The 19,930-nt window shown below is 42.6% G+C and overlaps 1 protein-coding gene across 1 annotated transcript in view; it reads left to right on the forward strand.

Annotated features, from left to right (window-relative positions):
• LOC146005813 (mycolipanoate synthase-like) overlaps positions 1-13,479 on the forward strand; it is an 85,086-nt gene extending 71,607 nt beyond the window's left edge. Inside the window, exons 4-7 of the mRNA XM_083145238.1 lie at positions 500-660; positions 3,875-4,078; positions 5,338-5,519; positions 7,880-13,479. Of these exons, the coding sequence (XP_083001364.1) occupies positions 500-660; positions 3,875-4,078; positions 5,338-5,519; positions 7,880-13,351 (6,019 nt within the window). The 3' untranslated portion in view covers positions 13,352-13,479. The remainder of the gene's footprint in view (positions 1-499; positions 661-3,874; positions 4,079-5,337; positions 5,520-7,879) is intronic.
• Positions 13,480-19,930: the final 6,451 nt, after the last annotated feature.

The following is a 19,930-nucleotide window of genomic DNA, read 5'->3' on the forward strand; positions in this document are numbered from 1 at the left end:
CAGTAACAGCCATGCTGTTTCGCATCCTGTAAATTTATAGTTTTGTGATATTCTACAACTCTTTGTTTTAAGAGTGTTTCCATCAATTTCCCTACTACTGATATAAGGCTCACTGGTCAATAGTTGCTTACCTCTTACTTGCTTCCACTTTTGTGCAGTGGGACTACATTCAATGTTTTCCAGTTGTCAGGGATTACTCCAATAGCTACTGACTGGCACTTTCAATGATGCAACCAAAAAGTAAAGATTTACTAGCGATGATCAGCAGCTTTTACGCATGGATTTAACGCTGCAACTCTAATAAATGTGAAATCAGGCTTGTATAGCATTTATTACAGTAAATATTATAAATTCATGGCTCCAAGCCACCAATCATCAGTAGCTTTAACAAACCGTGACAGTTAATCTATCCTTAGTGTAGCATCTCTAGAAATCACATTTTACATTTACACATTTGCTAGCTGGTAGTCTTAGAGCAAACTCTTTTTCTCTATTTCAGAATTGATGAATTTGACAACAATCTATTTAGAATACATTCTTCAGAGACCGAAAATATGGACCCCCAGCACAAACTGCTTCTGGAATGCACGTATAGGGCTCTGGAAAATGCAGGTTATGCAACAGAGACCATCAGTGGAAGCAAAACTGGGGTGTTTATAGGTAAGACAAGTAATATACCAAACTATGGACCTAATTTAGAGTTGATCGTAAATGCCAAATCTTTCTAAATTGGGCAAATCCATCTGCACCGCAGGGGGGGCAGATGTACCAGTTCTCATGGTATTTTCCACAAAATGCACATGAACCACTTTTGGGTAACCTTCCTATTGCACTTACCTGGTGATCTTTGACTGGCAGTGTGTGCTAAGTGCTGGGCTGGGAAGAGAGCAGTGGTGTAGCTACATATTATGTGGCAAACCCCACGGCGGCTTGGGGGAGCGGCGCCAGCTGGGTCTGTGGTGGGCACTGCTGGCTGAACTGACAGGTGACCCAAGCAGCAGTGAGCGCTGAGCTGGTCCTGCCCTGTACATATCTAATGAGCGGGGACCCAGTGCAGTGCATTATGAATGAGCGGGTCCCCAACCCTTGCATATGTACTGAGTGGGTCCCGCTGTTGGATATGTAGAGAGAGTGCCTCTAATTTTTGTTTGTTAACATTAGTTGGGTTAGATAGTGTAAGGAGCACGCCATCTGGGAATAGTGAATTTTATCTATATCTTATATAAGAAATCCCTTGAGATGTTCAGGCAGTGGTGCTAAATCTACAATTTTAGGAACCTCAAAGTCTATCATTTATGGTATTATTCATGTTGTACTATATTAGTCCATGAAGTTAGCCTCCCCAGAGGATATAACCTTTATAGTTTGATTTGTCCATACCTGATTTACCATACTGCAAAGCTTTTTACACTCTGAAGCGATATGTACCAAGCCGATATGGCGGGCCGAAGGGCTGACATATCGGAACCTGGGTACACATTCAGCGATGTTAATGAAGGATGAAATGACCGCTGTTTTGTCCTTCATTTGTCCTTCATGCTTACATACAGCCAAATGTAATCAAGATTGATGTGCAGCACATGAAACCTGACTGCATCACTAGCGACCACAAGTGGGCACATATTGGGCATACACACTGCCTGATATGTGCCAAATTAAGCCATAAGTCAGTACAATCGGCCCAAGCAGACGACGTATCGCTCAGCATATACCCAGATAAACTTCTCCTAAATCAAAGTACTGAATCATTTGTTTGTCAGGATTCCCTGATATGGGCTGTGTGTTACTAGAGCAGCAGACAGAGCAAAACCCAAGACCTACAGTATGCCACTAATCCATTCTGGTGTTAACCCAATAGCACACTGAAGGAGGCGTCTATTACAGGCAGGCCCCTCCTAATGCAGTTATAATGTGAGATGCATCCTACGGTGGCTTAGGGCACCTATTAAGCCACCAGTCACAGAGACGAATGTTACCACTGAGGTACCTGGCCTCTTCCCATCCTCTAAACAGTGATAACATGCCTCCGTTTTCACAAAAGGAAGCATCGCTGCCCACTCGCAGGCTCAGAAATAGTATCAGACTGTCAATTAATGACTGATGATTATTTCTGATGCTGATCTGCATCCTATGCCATGGGACCCAATCCCGCACATACATAACAGATCCTGTGCATGCGCAAAGTACCAAAAATCTGTACTTCTGTCACAATCTGAATGAAGTCCTTAGTGTCAAAATTGCCATGGGTTGCTCTGCAGTTGTGTGCAATGCAACCCAATGTGGCTTTAGGGCATGATTCAGCTTTGATCGCGTACAATATGCTGCCCGCACTAGCTTATTGTATGCGATCCTTAAGCAATGCAAATACAAAAGGTGCATACTTGACCTGGCCACTCGGGGGAACGACATCACACACACCCCCCAGAGAGCCACTCATGCTCTTCCGACAAACGCCTCTGCCTGTCAATTAGGCAGAGATGTCCACTGTCCTGCACTCGCAGAACCCAAACATTGGGGGCAACATGGGTTGGATTACTTATTCTATCCAACCTGTATTAGCCCCTTAGACTATGGTTCTGCATATGCCAACCTTTTAACCTGGGAATGGGTCATTCCAAGAGGAACAAAATTCTCTGTCCCTTTACTTTCCTCTTAATGTATGATTGATAGCCCTCCAGAGGAGGTTCTGAGTTCCCCAGTCAAAAAAACGGAACGGTACCCCCTCCATATGTACCTTGACAGATTGCATCCCAATATGAAAAACTGCTGAAGAGAGCCATTGAGGATTCTCACACCAGCGGTTATTAAAAAATAAAAGGGTACTTGTTTCGTTGCACGGAGCCACCGATTTTAATAGTATGCAGTCGGGTTGCAAAAATCGGGTCAATCGAATCGCATGCAACCAAATTGCATGCAATGCGATTGACCCGACCGACCCGATTTTTTACATTGGCCCCAATGTTAAATGCCCCCCAGACCCCATTTTTCATTGTATGCCCCCCATTGATAACGCCACGCCACGATCAACATGAGCCCGAAGAGTGGTGAGGGCAAGGAGCCTGCGAGGAGCGGCGGTACGCGTCCTCCGACCTTTTCATACCCCCACTATCCCTGTCGGCGTGGAGTCGATTTTATATAGTGTGGCGAGCGCAGCGAGCCACCGTGCCCAAAGCGTGGTGTGCACAGTGAGCCAGGGGACGCGCATTACTTCAGACTTATTACGCGTCCGCTTGCCACGCTTCGGGCTCGGTGGCTCGATGCGCTCGCCACACTATATAAAACCAACTCCACGCCGACATGGATAGTGGGGGTATGAAAAGGTCGGAGGACGCGTACCGCCGCCCCTCACGGGCGTGCTGCGCTCGCCACGTTTCGGGTTGGCATTCATCGTGGTGTAGCGTTAACAATGGGGGGCATTTGACATAGAAATTACCCATCAGGGTGGGTATACAATCAAAAATTGGGTATGGGGGGCAATTTAACATTGGTTCCTATGTAAAATCGGGTCCATCGCATTGGTCGCATTGTATGCCATTATAATGGCATACAATGGACCCGATTTTACATAGGAATTTAACATTACATAAATGCTTACAATGTAAAATCGGGTCTGTCGCATCGTATGCCATTATAATGGCATGCGATGGACCTGATTTTACATTTGTCGGGAAACCTCAAAAAAAGCCAGAAAATCGGGTCCGTCGGGTCCCATCGCATACCTTAAGTTAAGGTATGCGATGGGACCCGATGGGTGCCATGCTAGGAAACAAGTTCCCAAAAAAGCATTAGTATTGATGTTTGTCGGTATAAAAAGGGAAGAGAGGGTTCAGCCCAAAAATGAACAATATTTATACATTACACCTTCTTTTTACAGGTCTCATGAACAGAGATGCTGAAACCATTTATAATAATTCACCTGATTACATCAATCATTTTAATGGAACCGGGACATCATCATGCATCGCAGCAAATAGGATATCATATTGCTTCAACTTGACTGGGCCATCCCTTTCAATTGACACTGCCTGTTCCTCGTCCCTTGTTGCATTGCACTACGCCTGCCAAGCCATCAGACAAGGTATATACTGTAACACAGTGTCTTATATACAGTATATATAAAATCAAGCAAAACATATAGACAGTGTTCTATTACACCTGTTGGAACCCTGGCAACTGTAATGTAGGCTTTAATGCTAACTGACATATATAATGGATGTCCGTTTATTCTCAAAACATCCAATGCAAAGGAGCCGTTTTATTAAAGTTATTTTTTAATAAAATGATATTTTAGTATCACCTGAATGCAAATGGTTTTTAGAGAAGTTTTCATGAAAACCTGCTCCAAACCCTTTAATTCACATCTTTATTTTTTAGAAAGCAGATTAAATTGCCCATACTTACTGTATAATGGGAAATGCAATCTAGCCAAAAACTGCGATGGGGAGGAGGTGTTCGCGGCATTGATAGCAGCGGTGGCGCATGTGCAGCACATGACCGGGGTATTCTTTACAGAAAAAATCCTGCTGCTGCTGCGGACTGGTATCACAGGGCCAGACCTTACTTGCAAGCTCTGTCCCTGCATGCGATAATGAATAGATCTGTGTGACGTAATCAGTTATCGCATTGTGAATCTGGCACAGCACTTCTGCATCTGAGGATGCTGATGGTGATAAATCCGCCCCAAAGGAACAAATGGACAATCACGTATTAAGTTATTCAGACCTGGTTGCAGTTTTTGTGAAATTTCTTAGGCTGTAGGGGGCCGCCCAGCAGAGTTATCAAGTTTTGCAAAATCCCCTCAGGGAGAGCCTCAGTGCGAGCAACTATGTTCAGGTACGGGTTTATCATGGCAGTGCCATCAGCCCATTCTGGCCACACCCCTGAAGTTGAACAGGAGACAGTGAGGTCACATTGATGCAGTTCAATAAAATCATATCATCAAATGCTCAGTTCACCAACTTTACTTGTTGTAATGGAAAGCATGCAGGAAGACGTGCTGCATGATGCGGTGTAGTACATAGGAGTCACACAGGGGCACGGGGTCGTGCATGCTCAGTGAGGTTGCTTCGGCCATGTTGGCAAATGTGGCTGTCTGGCTTCATGGTAAAGAGCAGGAGACGGCACTGGAGCACACTCCTAACATTTTCGGCTGAATGAATAAGATACTAACTGCGGACTAATTGTAAAAGTTACCTCAGGCAGCATGTCATCTTTCTATTTTGTATACAGTATATTGGTATATATTGCTGCTACAAAGCATATACTGTACCTACACATACATAAAGGCAGGATGCATACAGACAAGTGAGATATAAATGGACATTTTTGCTTCAACAGGAGATTGTGAGATGGCGATTTGCGGTGGAGTCAGCTGTATTATGGAACCTCGCGTCTACGTTGCTCTTAGTAAGGCAAAAATGGTTTCTCCGGATGGTACAAGTAAACCTTTTTCAAACAAAGCAGACGGATATGGAAGAGGAGAAGGATGTGGTGTCGTTCTACTAAAACCTCTAAAAAAGGTAAATCATGATCAAATAATTGTGCTATTATTTAGAGCTGCTGTAATCTCCCATTGTATAGTAGCAAGGAATTGTGGGCCGGGAAATATCAGCAATAGTGGTGCATAATGTAACACCCTCCTTCAGATGGGAGCAGATGGGTAGATCAGTATGCTGCTGTATGAATGCCTTTTAGTCACATATTATAGTGTTCCACAACCAAAAAGTCCTATTGTCTGAACAAGTTGTTTAAATAAAATTTAGGAGAATGCAGTTAAAGGGGAGGCACCTGGTAATACCCATTTTTCACCGAAAACCTCGGTACGACCTAAGTAATTGAACATGGATTCAAACTTACTTGTTACCAATGCGTCACAGCGGTTTGAAACCCTGTTCTTTTGAAATGAATCTAAGTGCGCTATTGGTCCTCTGTTTCCCCTCTTCCCATTGTCTGAAAACAAATCTTAGCTGACTACGAGTGTGCCTTGCTATGGCGCAGAGTGCATAGCATCTTTAACCATTGGGGCCCTAGAGCACAGGTAACATATCCACAAGCAAAAAAAAATTAAATGTCCTTAGTTTCTGCAGGGCCCCATAGCTTCAGCCTAGTAAGCCCTATGGATATGCTTTTAGCATGACTCGGTTCACATGACTGTTCACACAGCAGGCTACCACAGTCAGATTCCCATGTAATGCTACCTGGGCCATTTTTATATGACCCTGTCACACCAAACCTTGACCATGGTTGCTACAGCAATTACCTGGTTTAAAGATTTGGTGGAAAATGGTGGAGAGACTTATAACACTTTCCCACTGAATTTCTATAAGGAACATCACTTTCTCTACCACTGTAGAACACTCAAGGGCAGATTTATGAACATGTTGTTTTACTTAAAAAATGTGAGAAAAGGATTTTTTCCCATCTTTTTCACATTAGTTTAGTTAAGTGTATTAAAGAGTTTTTGGAGCAGTTTTTGTGAAAAAATATGCCAAATCATTTAATTCACATATTAGTTAGTAATAAGGCTGCATTTCCTATTCTTATATTGGGGAATGCGATTTGGCCAAATTTACTAAAAAAATTAAATAAATCTGCAGTGAGCCCTGTGATAAAACCATTATCTTCAGATAGCCTATTTACTGTGCTATCCCTGCCCTTGCACATATTTCTCTGCCTAGCTGACAGAGATACTGTAGCTGTGCAGGGACCTGACCAGTGTTATCAGCTATGTGTGAGCTGCAATGCTGGCACCATGTTTCAGCTTACGAGGTTGAAATCATGCACTAAGAATTGCTCCCCAAAAGGTCATAACATGAATGGGTACTCTTTACTTATCACGGCGCCCACGATTCTGATCGCGGTCATCGCGGGTAAAAAAATCGCAGGCATTGCATGCAGTAAAAAACCGGGTGCGACGCGACCGACGCGATGCCCGCGATTTCCCATAGGGAACAATGTTAAAAGTCTCAATTGACCCGTTTTTACTGTTCAGTGCCTCAATGGTCGCGATTTTTCCATAGGAAACAATGTTAAATGGGCCACAGAGCACAAATAGGCCCCCTGAAGTGTGAAATGGCCCCCACAATTGTTAACGCCACCCCACGATCAACGTGAACCCAAAGCGTGGCGAGCGCAGCGAGCCCGCGAGGGGCGGCGGTACGCGTCCTCCGACCTTTTCATACCCCCACTATCCACGTCGGCGTGGAGTTGAGAATAGAATAGTGTGGCGAGCGCAGCGAGCCACCGAGCCCGAAGCGTGGCGAGCGCAGCGAGCCCCGCGAGGGGACGCGGATAAATGTGAAGCCCGCGAAGGGACGCGTTTACCTGTGAAGGTATCCGCGTCCGCTCCCCACACTTTTCTATTCTCAACTCCACGCCGACGTGGATGGTGGGGGTATGAAAAGGTCGGAGGACGCGTAACGCCGCCCCTCGCGGGCACGCTGCGCTCGCCACGCTTCGGGTTCCTGTTGATCGTGGGGTGGCGTTAACAATTGTGGGGGCCATTTCACACTTCAGGGGGCCTATTTGGGCTCTGTGGCCCATTTAACATTGTTTCCTATGGAAAAATCGGGTCCATTGAGGCATTGAACAGGAAAATCGGGTCAATTGAGACATTTAACATTGTTCCCTATGGGAAATCGCGGGCATCGCGTCGGCCGCGTCGCACCCGATTTTTTAGTGCATTCAATGCCCGCGATGGGCGCCGTGCTAAGTAAAGAGTACCCATGAATGTGTTTTTGGAGGCACTCCCCATCACCTCCTACCACATGGACTCTTCCTGTCAATTATTCTGTGACCTCATTGTTGTGACACCACCAAAGTTGTGACCCGAATCAGACCCAATTTGAGCATAATTAATAAATCTATTTTCATTTCATAGGCCAAAGAAGACTTTTGCAACATCTGGGGTGCAATACATGCAACTGCCGTGAACCAAGATGGAAGATTCGCTACACCAATCACCAAACCTTCTCAGCACCAACAAGAAGAATTGTTGAAATGCATATATAGTACTATAGACCCATGTTCTGTGCAGTATGTTGAGGCTCATGGCACAGGAACACCTGTTGGGGACCCAATAGAAGTCACCAGCTTAGGAAACATCATTGCTAAAAAGCGTCCAAGCAGAATGAAGCCTCTAAAGATTGGATCAGTTAAAGGGAATATTGGCCATACCGAATCAGCTGCTGGGATGGCTGGCCTAATTAAAGTTCTACTCATGATGCACCATGAAGTGATTCCTCCATCGCTACATTACACTAAAGAACTTGGTATCAGAAACATTGAAGAATCCAATTTAATTGTTCCTACAAGTCCAGAAAAATGGCAGGAGGATGAAAAGATTGGAAGAATGGCAGGAATTAATTGTTTTGGGTTTGGTGGAACTAATACTCATGTCGTGGTCAAGCAATGTACACAAAAATATCCCCAATATCATTCAGAGAGACCCGTTGAAATATTCATTTTATCTGCAGCCTCTAGAAAGTCACTTCAACTCTCCATTGAAGATACAAAAAATGAGTTAAATAAGCCAACATCTATATCTCTGGAAAACCTGGTCTACACAGCAGCTTGCCGAAGAAGTCATCTAAGCTACAAACACAGGGCAGCATTTCTGACCTCTTCATTGACCCATTTACAACAACAACTGCAGTCTGTGAATACGGAAAAACCTCCGCCCCAAGGGAGTCCTCAGATTGTGTTTGTATTCTGTGGAAATGGAGTCCTTTATAAAGGGATGTGCAAGATGTTACTGGAACATGAACCAGTGTTCAAAAATAAATGTTTAGAAATAGATGAGATGTTTCAAGTCCACACATCCATTTCTGTGGTAGAGTTGTTAGAGAAGGAGTATGATGACTTCTCTAGACCAGACATGGCACAGCTACTGCTCTTCACACTCCAGGTATCTTTAGTGGCTCTCCTGAAATATTGGGGGATCAAACCAGACTGCATTGTGGGTCATTCAGTTGGAGAAGTTGCGGCTGCCCATTGCTCTGGACTTCTTTCACTAGAAGATGCTGTCAAAGTAATTTACTACAGGAGCGTACTACAATGTAAGGTCACAGGAGGGAAAATGCTGGTTGCCGGAAATGTACCCATAACTGAAATATCTAAATTTATTGACTCTTACAATGGAAAAGTATGTGTGGCTGCTTACAACAGTCCTACCTCATGTACAATCTCTGGACATGGAGAGTCAATACAGGACCTTCACGAGAAATTAACCAAACATTTCAGCAAAAACAATATATTTCTCCATGTATTAGATGTTCCCGCTGCCTACCACAGTTACCTGATGGATCCTATATTAACTGAGGTGAAACACATACTGCAGGATTTAAAAAGACAAACGATGGAAACTGAATTAATCTCTACCGTGACTGGAAAGCCAGCATCCAAAGAAGATTTTACAACTGGGGAGTACTGGGCTAAAAATATTCGTGAACCAGTTGCTTTTGAACAAGCTGTTCAAATGTCTGCAAAGGATAAAGAACGCCCAATATATATTGAAATAGGACCACGAAGAGCATTGCAACGGAATATACAGGAGACATTAGGATCAAATTCAACTATTTTACCAGTTGTGCAACCCAAAAAAGAGTATGAGACCATATTTTCTATGTTGAATATGCTTTTTACTGCAGGGTACAATCCAGAATGGGGCAATATCTACAATTTATATAAATCTTCTCCAGCTGGAATTCCAAGATACCAGTTTGATCACGTTAAACAAGACATCAATTTTGAAAAAATCAGGTATAGAAGTATAACAGCAACAATTGCCAACCATCCATTGCTCCATGGTATAGACAAGAACTTCACAGAGTTCAAATGTACAGTATCTAAATCACTAACACCATATGTCTATGAGCATAAGAACCTGGGCTTCGTCCTAGTTCCTGGGACATTTTATGTAGAGCTTGGTTTGGCAGCTACAGCTACCAGTTTAATACCCAAAGTTCCTCTAAGTTCTCTGGAAATCAGTGTTACATTTTGTAGCCCTTGTGTTCTTCGCCAAGACTCTCTAGAGCTAAATGTCAAGCTACACCGAGAAGACCAGATAACTCATTTTGATGTGATGACATCACATGTTTATGCAACTGGGCAAATAAAAATAAATGAGTGTAAAGCAGAGACAAGCAAACAAATCTCTATTCAGCATATTTTCAAAAGATGCCAAATCATTTTCAAAAAGGAAAACATTTATGAGAAGCTATCTAAATTTGGTTTTGAGTATGGGAAGGCCTACAGACACCTCTGTGGTGACATTCATTATGGAGAAATTCTTAAAGAAGGGATCACCAGAATAAGAATAAGTGAAGACGTCAGAGAAAAAATGTATGAGTACCACACACATCCAGTCGTTTTAGACTGTTTTCTTCAGATGGTTGTTTGTTTGGGAGATAGAGACAAAGAAACTACAGCAATCTTCCCTTCATCCATAGGTAGCTTGACAGTTTTTCAACCTTTCCAAGAAGAGATGATCCTTTACATGCAATTGATAAAAACAACAAAGAATTATTATGAACTGTGTGGATGTTTTGCAGATAACAATGGCATGATGTTAGTGGAACTAAAAAATGTGAAGATGGCATTTGTGACGCAAACAGTGGCCAAGCAGGAGAATACTTTTTTCGAAATCACTTGGACACAGACTCCCCATTCCAAGGATGTACAAGAACAAAAGCCAAATATGTTGATTTATGCAGACAGCTTTGGAGTAAGCCAACAATTATCAAAATACATAAATGATGGACTGAGATACATTTCTTTTCAAAGCTGGGATTCAGATTTTCAGATGCATACAATACTCCAAAGTGGATGTAAAGATGTTGTGTTCATGTGGGGGATCCATACAATATGCAAGGATATTCCAGACAATCTCTCGCAGAATCTAGCCAAGTGTTGTGAGGTCTACCGGCAGTTGATCTTAGCAGTGAGTCAACTGACCCCCAAGGCTTCTATCAGGACAGTCACATTCAGATCAACTCAAAATACCCTGGATAACATTAATCCTGGTTTTGCTTTGATTGGCATGACAAGATCTTGTATAATTGAAATGCCTGATATTACATTCCAACTGATTGATATAAGCTCTTCAAGTCCTCAAGATGTAGAAGCCCTAGGTCAGGTTCTTCTTAATTATAAACCAAAGGATTATCCAGAGATTTGGATCAATGAAGGTTGTATTTATACAAATGAAATTGTATCCACTAACACTGAAAACTGTAGGCAGCAAATAGCACTTTTAGAAAAGTCAGACTTTTTTACCTTGAACACTTCAGAACCTTACACAGTAACTGGACTTTCTGCTGAAAAAACTGATCCCAAACATAGTCAGATCACAAACAAATGGATAGAGATTACTGTTGATCGCATATGTACCCACGCTGAAGACTATTTTCCTGTTAGTCTGTCGAGCTGGCAGTATGGAAACACTTTGTATTGGAGTACTTCGTCTAGTGAAAAACATGAACTAATTGCTCTGGACTTTGCTGGTACTGTAACTGCCATTGGAGGGAATGTCAAGAAAATTCAAGTTGGTGATCATGTCTGTTCATGTTATCCAACCATTGCAACCTCTAAAGTTAGACTTCCTGAGAGTGTTTGCTATTTGGTAAGGAAAGTTCCAATGTTAAGAAATACTCCTTGCGTTTCTCTATTTATTTTAGCTTGGGAAGTTTTTTGTCACCAGCTACCACATGCTAAGAATAAGCCCAAGCTAGGTATTATAACCAGTGAAGTAAAGTCAGTTTTGTGCACAGTCTTATCCAAGACAGCAAAACAAGTAGGTTGGGAAACTGTAATATCTCCAGGAATTACAGTGGACCTCATACAGTGCAGTGCCTTGATTATCCTCCCTTCATCGGACGTTGTATCAACAGAAGCATTTACCGAACTGCAACTCCTTAAACACGTAATTGTAATACGTGGTCATAGCAACCATGAGAGTTTTCAGAAGGTGGCACTAAGCTGCAGGCAAGACATTCATGTCCACCTGCTTTATCTTGCTGCCATTTTTCAAAAGGCATATTTACAGAAATTTGCAAAAGACATATATAAATGGTTACAGGCAATATCTGTAGGCATCCAACTTGTGCTACCAAAGATTATGATTCAACCATCAAGCAGTACTAGCAACATAATATTCAGCTACTTCACAGCCCAATGCTTACCCCTTATTGAGCTAGACAACAACACTATCTCGAGAATGGCACAGTCTTCATCTGATCCAGTGCTCTTCAGACACAATGCTATTTACATTGTCACAGGGGGACTAACCGGCTTGGGCTTTGAAACAGTGAAGTTTATTGTACAGAATGGAGGTGGCCACATTGTGATTCTGTCCAGAAGAAACCCAACCCCAGAAATGAAAAAGCAACTATCCGAGATTCAGAACGAAAGGAAAAATATGAGCATAATCACGTTACCATGTAACATAATCTACTATTCTGAAGTAAGAAATGCCATAAATTCAGTACAAAAAATGTTTCCAAATTTTCCAATCAGAGGTATCTTCCACAGTGCTGTTGTTTTACACGATGGAGTTCTGAAGAATCTAAACATCTCACTGTTTGAGAAAGTCCTTAGCCCAAAAGTGGATGGGGTGGTGAATCTTCATCGTGCTACAATAGACCAAAAGCTTGATTATTTTGTCTGTTATTCCTCTGTTGCTTCATTTGTAGGAAATCCAGGTCAAGCAAATTATGCTGCTGCTAATTCGTTTCTCGATATGTTCTGTCAATACAGAAGAAATATTGGTCTATCTGGACAATCTATAAATTGGGGCGGTCTCAATCTTGGAGTGTTGCTCAATCAGCACCAAATTCATAAACTTTTGCAGGCAAAAGGAATTCTGCTTTTGAATACTGAGGAAATTCATGAGTATTTGAAAATATGTCTTTTATTAAATAATAATCAGCAGGCAATAGTCAAGTTTGATTTCAAAACAATGCAAGCAAACCTAATTTCAAATATCCCAGCACTGAACAAACGACTTTCCAATGTGGTGATGGATAAAATGAAAAGTTGGGAGGACACCCCAAAAATGGTGGAATCTTCAAAAGCTAATGACATTTCAGAGGATTACATTATGTTGCTAGTTAGCGAGCTCACCAATGTCAGCGTAGGTGACATCACAAAGAATAGTCTTCTGAATTTTCTGGGGATTGACTCAATGTTGGCCATGACATTGCAAAATCGTGTCTTTTCTGAAAAGAATGTAAATATTCCGCTGGTCACACTGCTGGACCCCAACACATCTATCTCAGTGCTTTTGTCAGAGGTCCAGAAAAACACTTCTCTTAAAGAGCGTGTGCACCAAATAATAGAGGAAACAATGCTATGATATATAAAAATGTCCATAAATTAAAGAATTTGTGACATACTTTGAAGTATCCCAAATCTTAAAGTGGACCTGGAACACAGAAAAAAAGAGAAAACTTCATTTAAAAAGCCATGTTAATTGTTAATATGCAGCCGTGTAAAATTGATAAATTAATTTGTTACAACTTTTGAAACGTCAACTTTATTGGACTAAAGTTATGATTATGATCTGTCCCAATATCACATGTACTGTTCTGTATAAATATGTACAATTTAAATGTTCTACTCATGTATGTTATAAAAAAGTCCAATATGTAAACAAATAAAATAAATAAATCCTGTATGCAGTGATTGTGCAAATATATGTAAATGAGTACACCCTGTAGGTGTCTGAGACCTGGCGCTTGTGTACCAAGATGTAACCAAGGTATGCACATCGGTCAGTCATTGACCTTCTGAGTAAACCAATGGTCGCGCAGTATGGTCATTGGAAGATTTTTTTTTTTTACTGCGTATGGGATTGCAGTCACAGGCTGTGCTATGATCTTATAGTGATTGTGACATGCCAGTGGTTGAGTCACCACCCTGTTACCAATCTCAAATGCTCCATGGATGTCAAAACTGCAAATAAATTGTCACTGCGACGACTGTCACAAGACAATCACAGAACATGAGGTAGTGACTAGAAATGTGCGCTAAATGTTTGTTAATTTAAAGCAGTATTTACTAAGCACATTATAAAGGACTGTATTATTATTACATTTTTTTTTGAAGCCCACAAGGTGTTTGCAGCATTGTAAAAATACAAATAATTCAATTTACATACACTACCGGCCCATTATTTCAATACACCACCATATTTGTAATTTTTTTCAAGGAAAGACGAACGTAATTAATGGGTCAAGCTACTACTGTAAGGGATGTCCATACCTCCCAACATGACCCATTCCAGGGGGACAAGATGCTCTCTTTCTGGACATCCATGCCAGTGGCAGTTACAAGGCTGCAGCACAGTCCAAAATTCAGATAGTGGAGCCCCACCAACTGCCGCCCTAAACAGAACAGTCTGGACTAACTGGCAGGTGTAGCTCCCCTATTTGAATTTGCGACAGTGGTGCAGTCTCACCTCTGCAACTGACAAGGAAGTCCAGGAGCAGAGCATTTTGTACCTCCTGGAATGGGTCATGTTGGGAGGTATGGGATGTCTCCACTCATTCATATCATATTGGCATATAGTTATAATACTCGATAACCATAACTTGCTAGATAAAGAGGAACAGAACAGGATATCTTCCCCACAACTGTTCAAAAGCGCTCAGTCGTGTGGTTGTGTGCACTGAAAAACAATCTGCCATCATCGCTTTGAGAAAGGCAGGCTTTAGTTTATGAAAAATTGCCCAGCATGAGAATATTTTCCTTGGTGGGGTGCAGTGGACCCAGAATAGACATGCCAAAACCAACAGTGTGCGTGATCCACGACCTGGACAGCCTTGTGTGACCAAACAGCTCCACAGATCCACACTGCCTTCATGACAACAGAGAGAAGAGTGTGTCCATCACTACTGACAAGCGCCGCCTCAAAGCCGCAGGGTTGAAGGGGTATATACCAAAGAGTAATTTAAATATATAACATTTATTGTGCACATAATATAAAATCAAGAATGTTAAAAACAACAAATTGAGGCAACTGGCATCTGTAAATAATGGAAACTGAGAATCATCCGTTCCCATTGGCGTCGCCCATTATAGTGGTGGAGTTTCGTATAAAGATTGTAAACACAGTCTCCGGTGAGCTCTCTGTATTAAAGGTAGTATAGTTACCAATTGAGTTCACCTGGGGAATTAATCCAACTTTAAGATGGCATTTGCAGCTGTATCCTGGTGGTGTATAACAGAGTCCCACTTGATGGTAACAAGTTGACTGTGAAGATCCCCACAGCGGATAAATAAAGTGCAGTAGTGCAACATGGCAGTGACAGGATGATGGGCCTCCAACTCCTTACGGGTTTCACTGTCATATAGGACAGATTTTTTTTTTTTTAAAAGCTGGCCTATATTCCTGATTTTATTTTAAGCTGTTTAACATTCCTGATTTTATTTTATGTGTGCAGTAAATGTTTATTATTTAAATTACTCATTGGTATATTAGCGCTACTTCCCCCTTTTTGCTTTTCTATCCTTCAGGGATATACTCCCTCCCTTAAGAAGCTGCTTGTCGAACCACCCCCTGCCAGCGCCCATCTTTGCTATCTAGGTAGCATCACTGTCGTTCTCAAAGGGGTATAAAGCAGCCTGTAAAGCACTGCTGAGACCCATTAACAAAAAGAAGAGATTACTCTTGGCTAAAGCACACAAGGACTGGTAGTCTGAGCAGTGGAAAAAGGCTCTTTTCATGAATTAAAGTTTGTGCTGTTTGGGTTAAAGAGGCATACGTTTTTCTGTTGTGTACTAGGCAAGCGCATGCGCCCAGCATGCATAAAGCCTACAGTGAAGCATGGAGGAGGTTTTATCATGGTCTGGGCCTGTTTTGGTAATGGATCCATTGGTGATTTGGTGAAAATAGAAGGAATCATGGGCTTGATACACTATCACAGCATCTTACAACATCAGGCCATTCTCTCTGGCTTGCACCTTATAAGCCAGGGGTTCATACTACAGCAAGATAATGACCCCAAACGTACCTCGCGTCTTTGCAAAAATAAGTCCAAAGAATGTGATGACAAACAAGGTTCTACCACCCCAGAGTCCAGATTGTAACCCAAATGAACTCTTCTAGGATCACCTTGACAGATGCATTTGAGAAGTGCGAATTATGAGTAAAGATCTGGAAAAGGTTCTGTAGTCAAGGGGAAGCGGAGCTGAAACGTGGACAAAAAATTTATAGCTAGAATGCCCAGAGTGTGCGCTGCTGTGTGCATTGCTAAGGATGGGTTCTTTAATGAAAGCAGAATTTAAGTAAATCATCTTTCCAATTGTTTGAAAACATTAAATTAAAATGTGATTACTTCACTTCAATAAATATGAATTTATCACAAAATAGCTTTTTACTTGCGTCCCTCCTTGAAAAAAATTACAAATATGGGGTGTATTAAAATTAGTGGGTGGTAGTGTAAATACAAAGACAACTAACTATAAACACAATGAACCAGTACACTGATCATTTGAACATTGATGATGGGGACATAGGTGTGCACACAGGGGGTGCCAGGGGTGCACAGGCACCTCCTAATGACTGGCACACCCCCAGACACACACACGATTACAGCACCTCCTAGCAGTCCACGAGGTCAGAGAGCAAACCCGATGAGAGCAGCTTGCTTCCGCCCGCCCGCAGCCCGCTGTCCGGCCAGCCAGCCAGCCAATTTGCAATTGACGTTGACACCCCTGTACTGTCGGTGACTCACACATACCACCGCGGGGCACGTCGGGAGGAGGAGCAGGGACAGTGTGTTGTGATTTGACCCACCCCTCCTGCTCCAGCGGCGCTGCATGATGTGATGCCGCAGGCACTCCGCAGAGTATGAATGGTCAGTGGTGGTGCAGGGAGGTGTGCACACACCTATAGACACACTCCATCAGTTCTTCTCCTGCTGCCCGCACCGCACCTGGGTGACGTCAAGGCCCCAGCCGACTCGCCCAGCCCCATGCTGCAGGGAGCAAGGCAGCCAGCAGCAGCAGTTTAGGGAAGTTTTAAAAAGGGACAATGAGACAGAAAAAAGGAGACTGTCATTTATTATTTGTGTTCGACTGGGTCTGATGTCAATTCGCCCAGCTGGGGCCTGTCCGCCATCGATCACGGAGAAGCCAATGCCACCCGCACAGATCACCGCGCACAACTACCACAGACTCAGAAAGTGCATGCAACTTCTGGCATCGAGAATGAAACCCCTGGCATCTAGCATGAAACCCGTAGCAACGAGCAGGTAGGTAAGCAGCACTTATGTGTCATAATATGTAATGGGCATTATAGTGTGTGGCATAATGTGTAATGGGCATTACGGTGTTTGGTAGAACATGTAATTGGCATTACGGTGTGTGGCATAACGTGAAACAGGCATTATGACATATGGTTTACTATGTAATGGTTGTGTGACTTGTAATAGGCATTGTGGTGTGAATTTTCAGTGCACATTGTCTCTGCTTTCCCTATTTTACAAAAAATTGTCAAGCCCTGGCATGATGTGGAATGGGCATTATGGTGTGTGGCATTATGTGGAACGGGCATTACTGTGTGTGGCATGTGTGATGTGCATGCGTACATTTTTGCAGCGCGCCTTTGGCGTGCACTGTCCCTGTTTTTACTATGTGGGTAATGATTAATTCTAATATGCATATACATTAAATAAGTCACCTTCTATTTAGTTATCATTAATGCCCAATGGGCATTGATAGACACGCCCAGTAGGCGGTGATGGACATGCCCCTCCAATGGTGCACCCCCTAAGAAAATTGGCTGTGCACGCCTATGGATGGGGAGAAGAAGTGAAGAGACCCCAGACCATGAGGACTTAAGGGCCCTACATATGCAGAGGTTTGTGACAGAGATTCCTAACGGGAGATTCAGCACGAGAGATTTCACTCTCTCGGATAATTAGCCACATACAGAGAGATTTGTGTCAGAGATTCATAACGGGAGATTCAGCATGGGAGATTTAAGATCTGTCACAACTGTCACAGAAAGTGACTTAAAAAACTGCACTTCATCACAAAAATAATGTTATATGGCATAGACACTAATTTCCTAAATAAACATAATAAAATACATTTCCTTAATAAATAAACGTTGGCAGTAGGGAAGGCCATCGACCATTGATGATTTAAAATCATCGATGGTTTATGGCCGATGTCGAATAATTTTGCCATCGATGTGGGAGTACCAGATGGTTTCCCTACATCAATGGCAAAGGAGAAGCGATGGTTCCTTTTTTTTTTTCAAGGTGCCGGACTGTACAGAAAAAGGGTTTGATCTGACAGACCAGGTTATATATATGAGAGCGGGTTTTGATGAACCTCATAATATTTAGCTCTCAGTGACGCAGGCTCCCATGTGCATGTGTGGGGTTAACACACCTGTAGAATCAAGGTGATAACAGTAGGGATCAACATGCACTGTGATAATTTTAACAGTGTATGAGTGAATTTCACTAATAACTCCTTAGGAGGATCCCTCTGAGGTTGGAACCCCCTCTATATTGGCGTAAATTGCTGATGCAGGTTGCCCTGTGTGTAGGGGCACAGTACCCAGCGTGGAGACACTCTATCAATAGATGGTGTGGTCTCCCAATTGCACGGGTTGCGTATTCAAGGAGTCAGTATGCCACCTGGAGTCGCCTCCAAGTGAATTAATGCACTACACAGTGAGCACCCTTACTAGGGCTATCGCATCATGTCACTGTTTACACACACATAATCAAAATGCATAGATATGAAAAATAACACAAACTGCAAACATCTGCCCGCGCACTGCTAGCCGGCACGCGCTTCGCAGATTTAGCTTCCTCAGGGCCAACCTGACTAAGTGTCTGCTAGGGTTTTTATACCGGTAGTGGTATAGTGTGCTCCAATCCATGTGGTTTTAGGCGGACGCACCTCCCGAAGAGTAACCGGGGTTTGTCGTCCTATCATGTGTCTCATAGGTAAGCGAGCCCCCGGACGGAGTCCTCTGAGATCAATTTCATTGCGGCGTCATTGTTGCCCTGTCAACCGGGGTCGCGTATATTCAGATGCGGATATGCAGATATTCTTCTTACGTGCGTCCAATTAGAGCCTATCGCGTATGGCTTATGGCGTCATGTTACCATGGGGATTTGACTGTGTTACCATATTCGCCAATGTTGTGTTACGGTACTATGGGTATAAAGGCTGGGATTGTTTTCACTATATAAATGCTCTGTGATGATCACTGCTATTACTGTTATGGTAACATTATGTTATGGTAATACGGACATGCAAGCTGGGGTTATTCTCATTGTCAATGCTCTGTGATGATCACTGCTGTTACTGTGTCATGCAATAACACCCTAACTGATTTCATGACACGGACGGAGTGATGCCAATCTGGCCATCCGTAATTGCCCACTGCGGGATTGTTGGGATATTAAAGGCAAGCTTCAAATATTAAATGAATATCATAATGTAGGGTCAACTAGGCAATCATTCTTTAATATATTTGAGGGGAAACGCATGTTAGATAATATTGAATAATATTCAGTTGCAGATGTAGTGATGTTTGGGGCTAAGTGGATTAGGTAATCTTACTTGGGTAGTGGTCCAGTAGGGTAGGTGTGTTGTCATAATAATAAGTGAAAAATCTTCACATTGAACCGATGATTATCGGTCTATCGATGTCAAGTTGGATAGTGTGTACACATAGGGTGAGTGTCTCCTGACAGTACAAGTGGAGTGATGGTTTAATGTCTTCACAGTGCAACAATAGTTATCGATCTGCCGATATCAAATTGGATAGTGTGTGCGCAGGGGGGAAGTACTGCTTGTAAACAATGTGCCACAACAAAAAATTATCAAGAGTGAAAAACTCAAACCGAGTGAACATACACAGTGTGTTCCCCACTGTCAAATGAAAGTGATAGCTGTAAGTAAA

Source organism: Crinia signifera, chromosome 5 (genome assembly GCF_055691185.1).
Source record: "Crinia signifera chromosome 5, ASM5569118v1, whole genome shotgun sequence".
Taxonomy (NCBI): domain Eukaryota; kingdom Metazoa; phylum Chordata; class Amphibia; order Anura; family Myobatrachidae; genus Crinia; species Crinia signifera.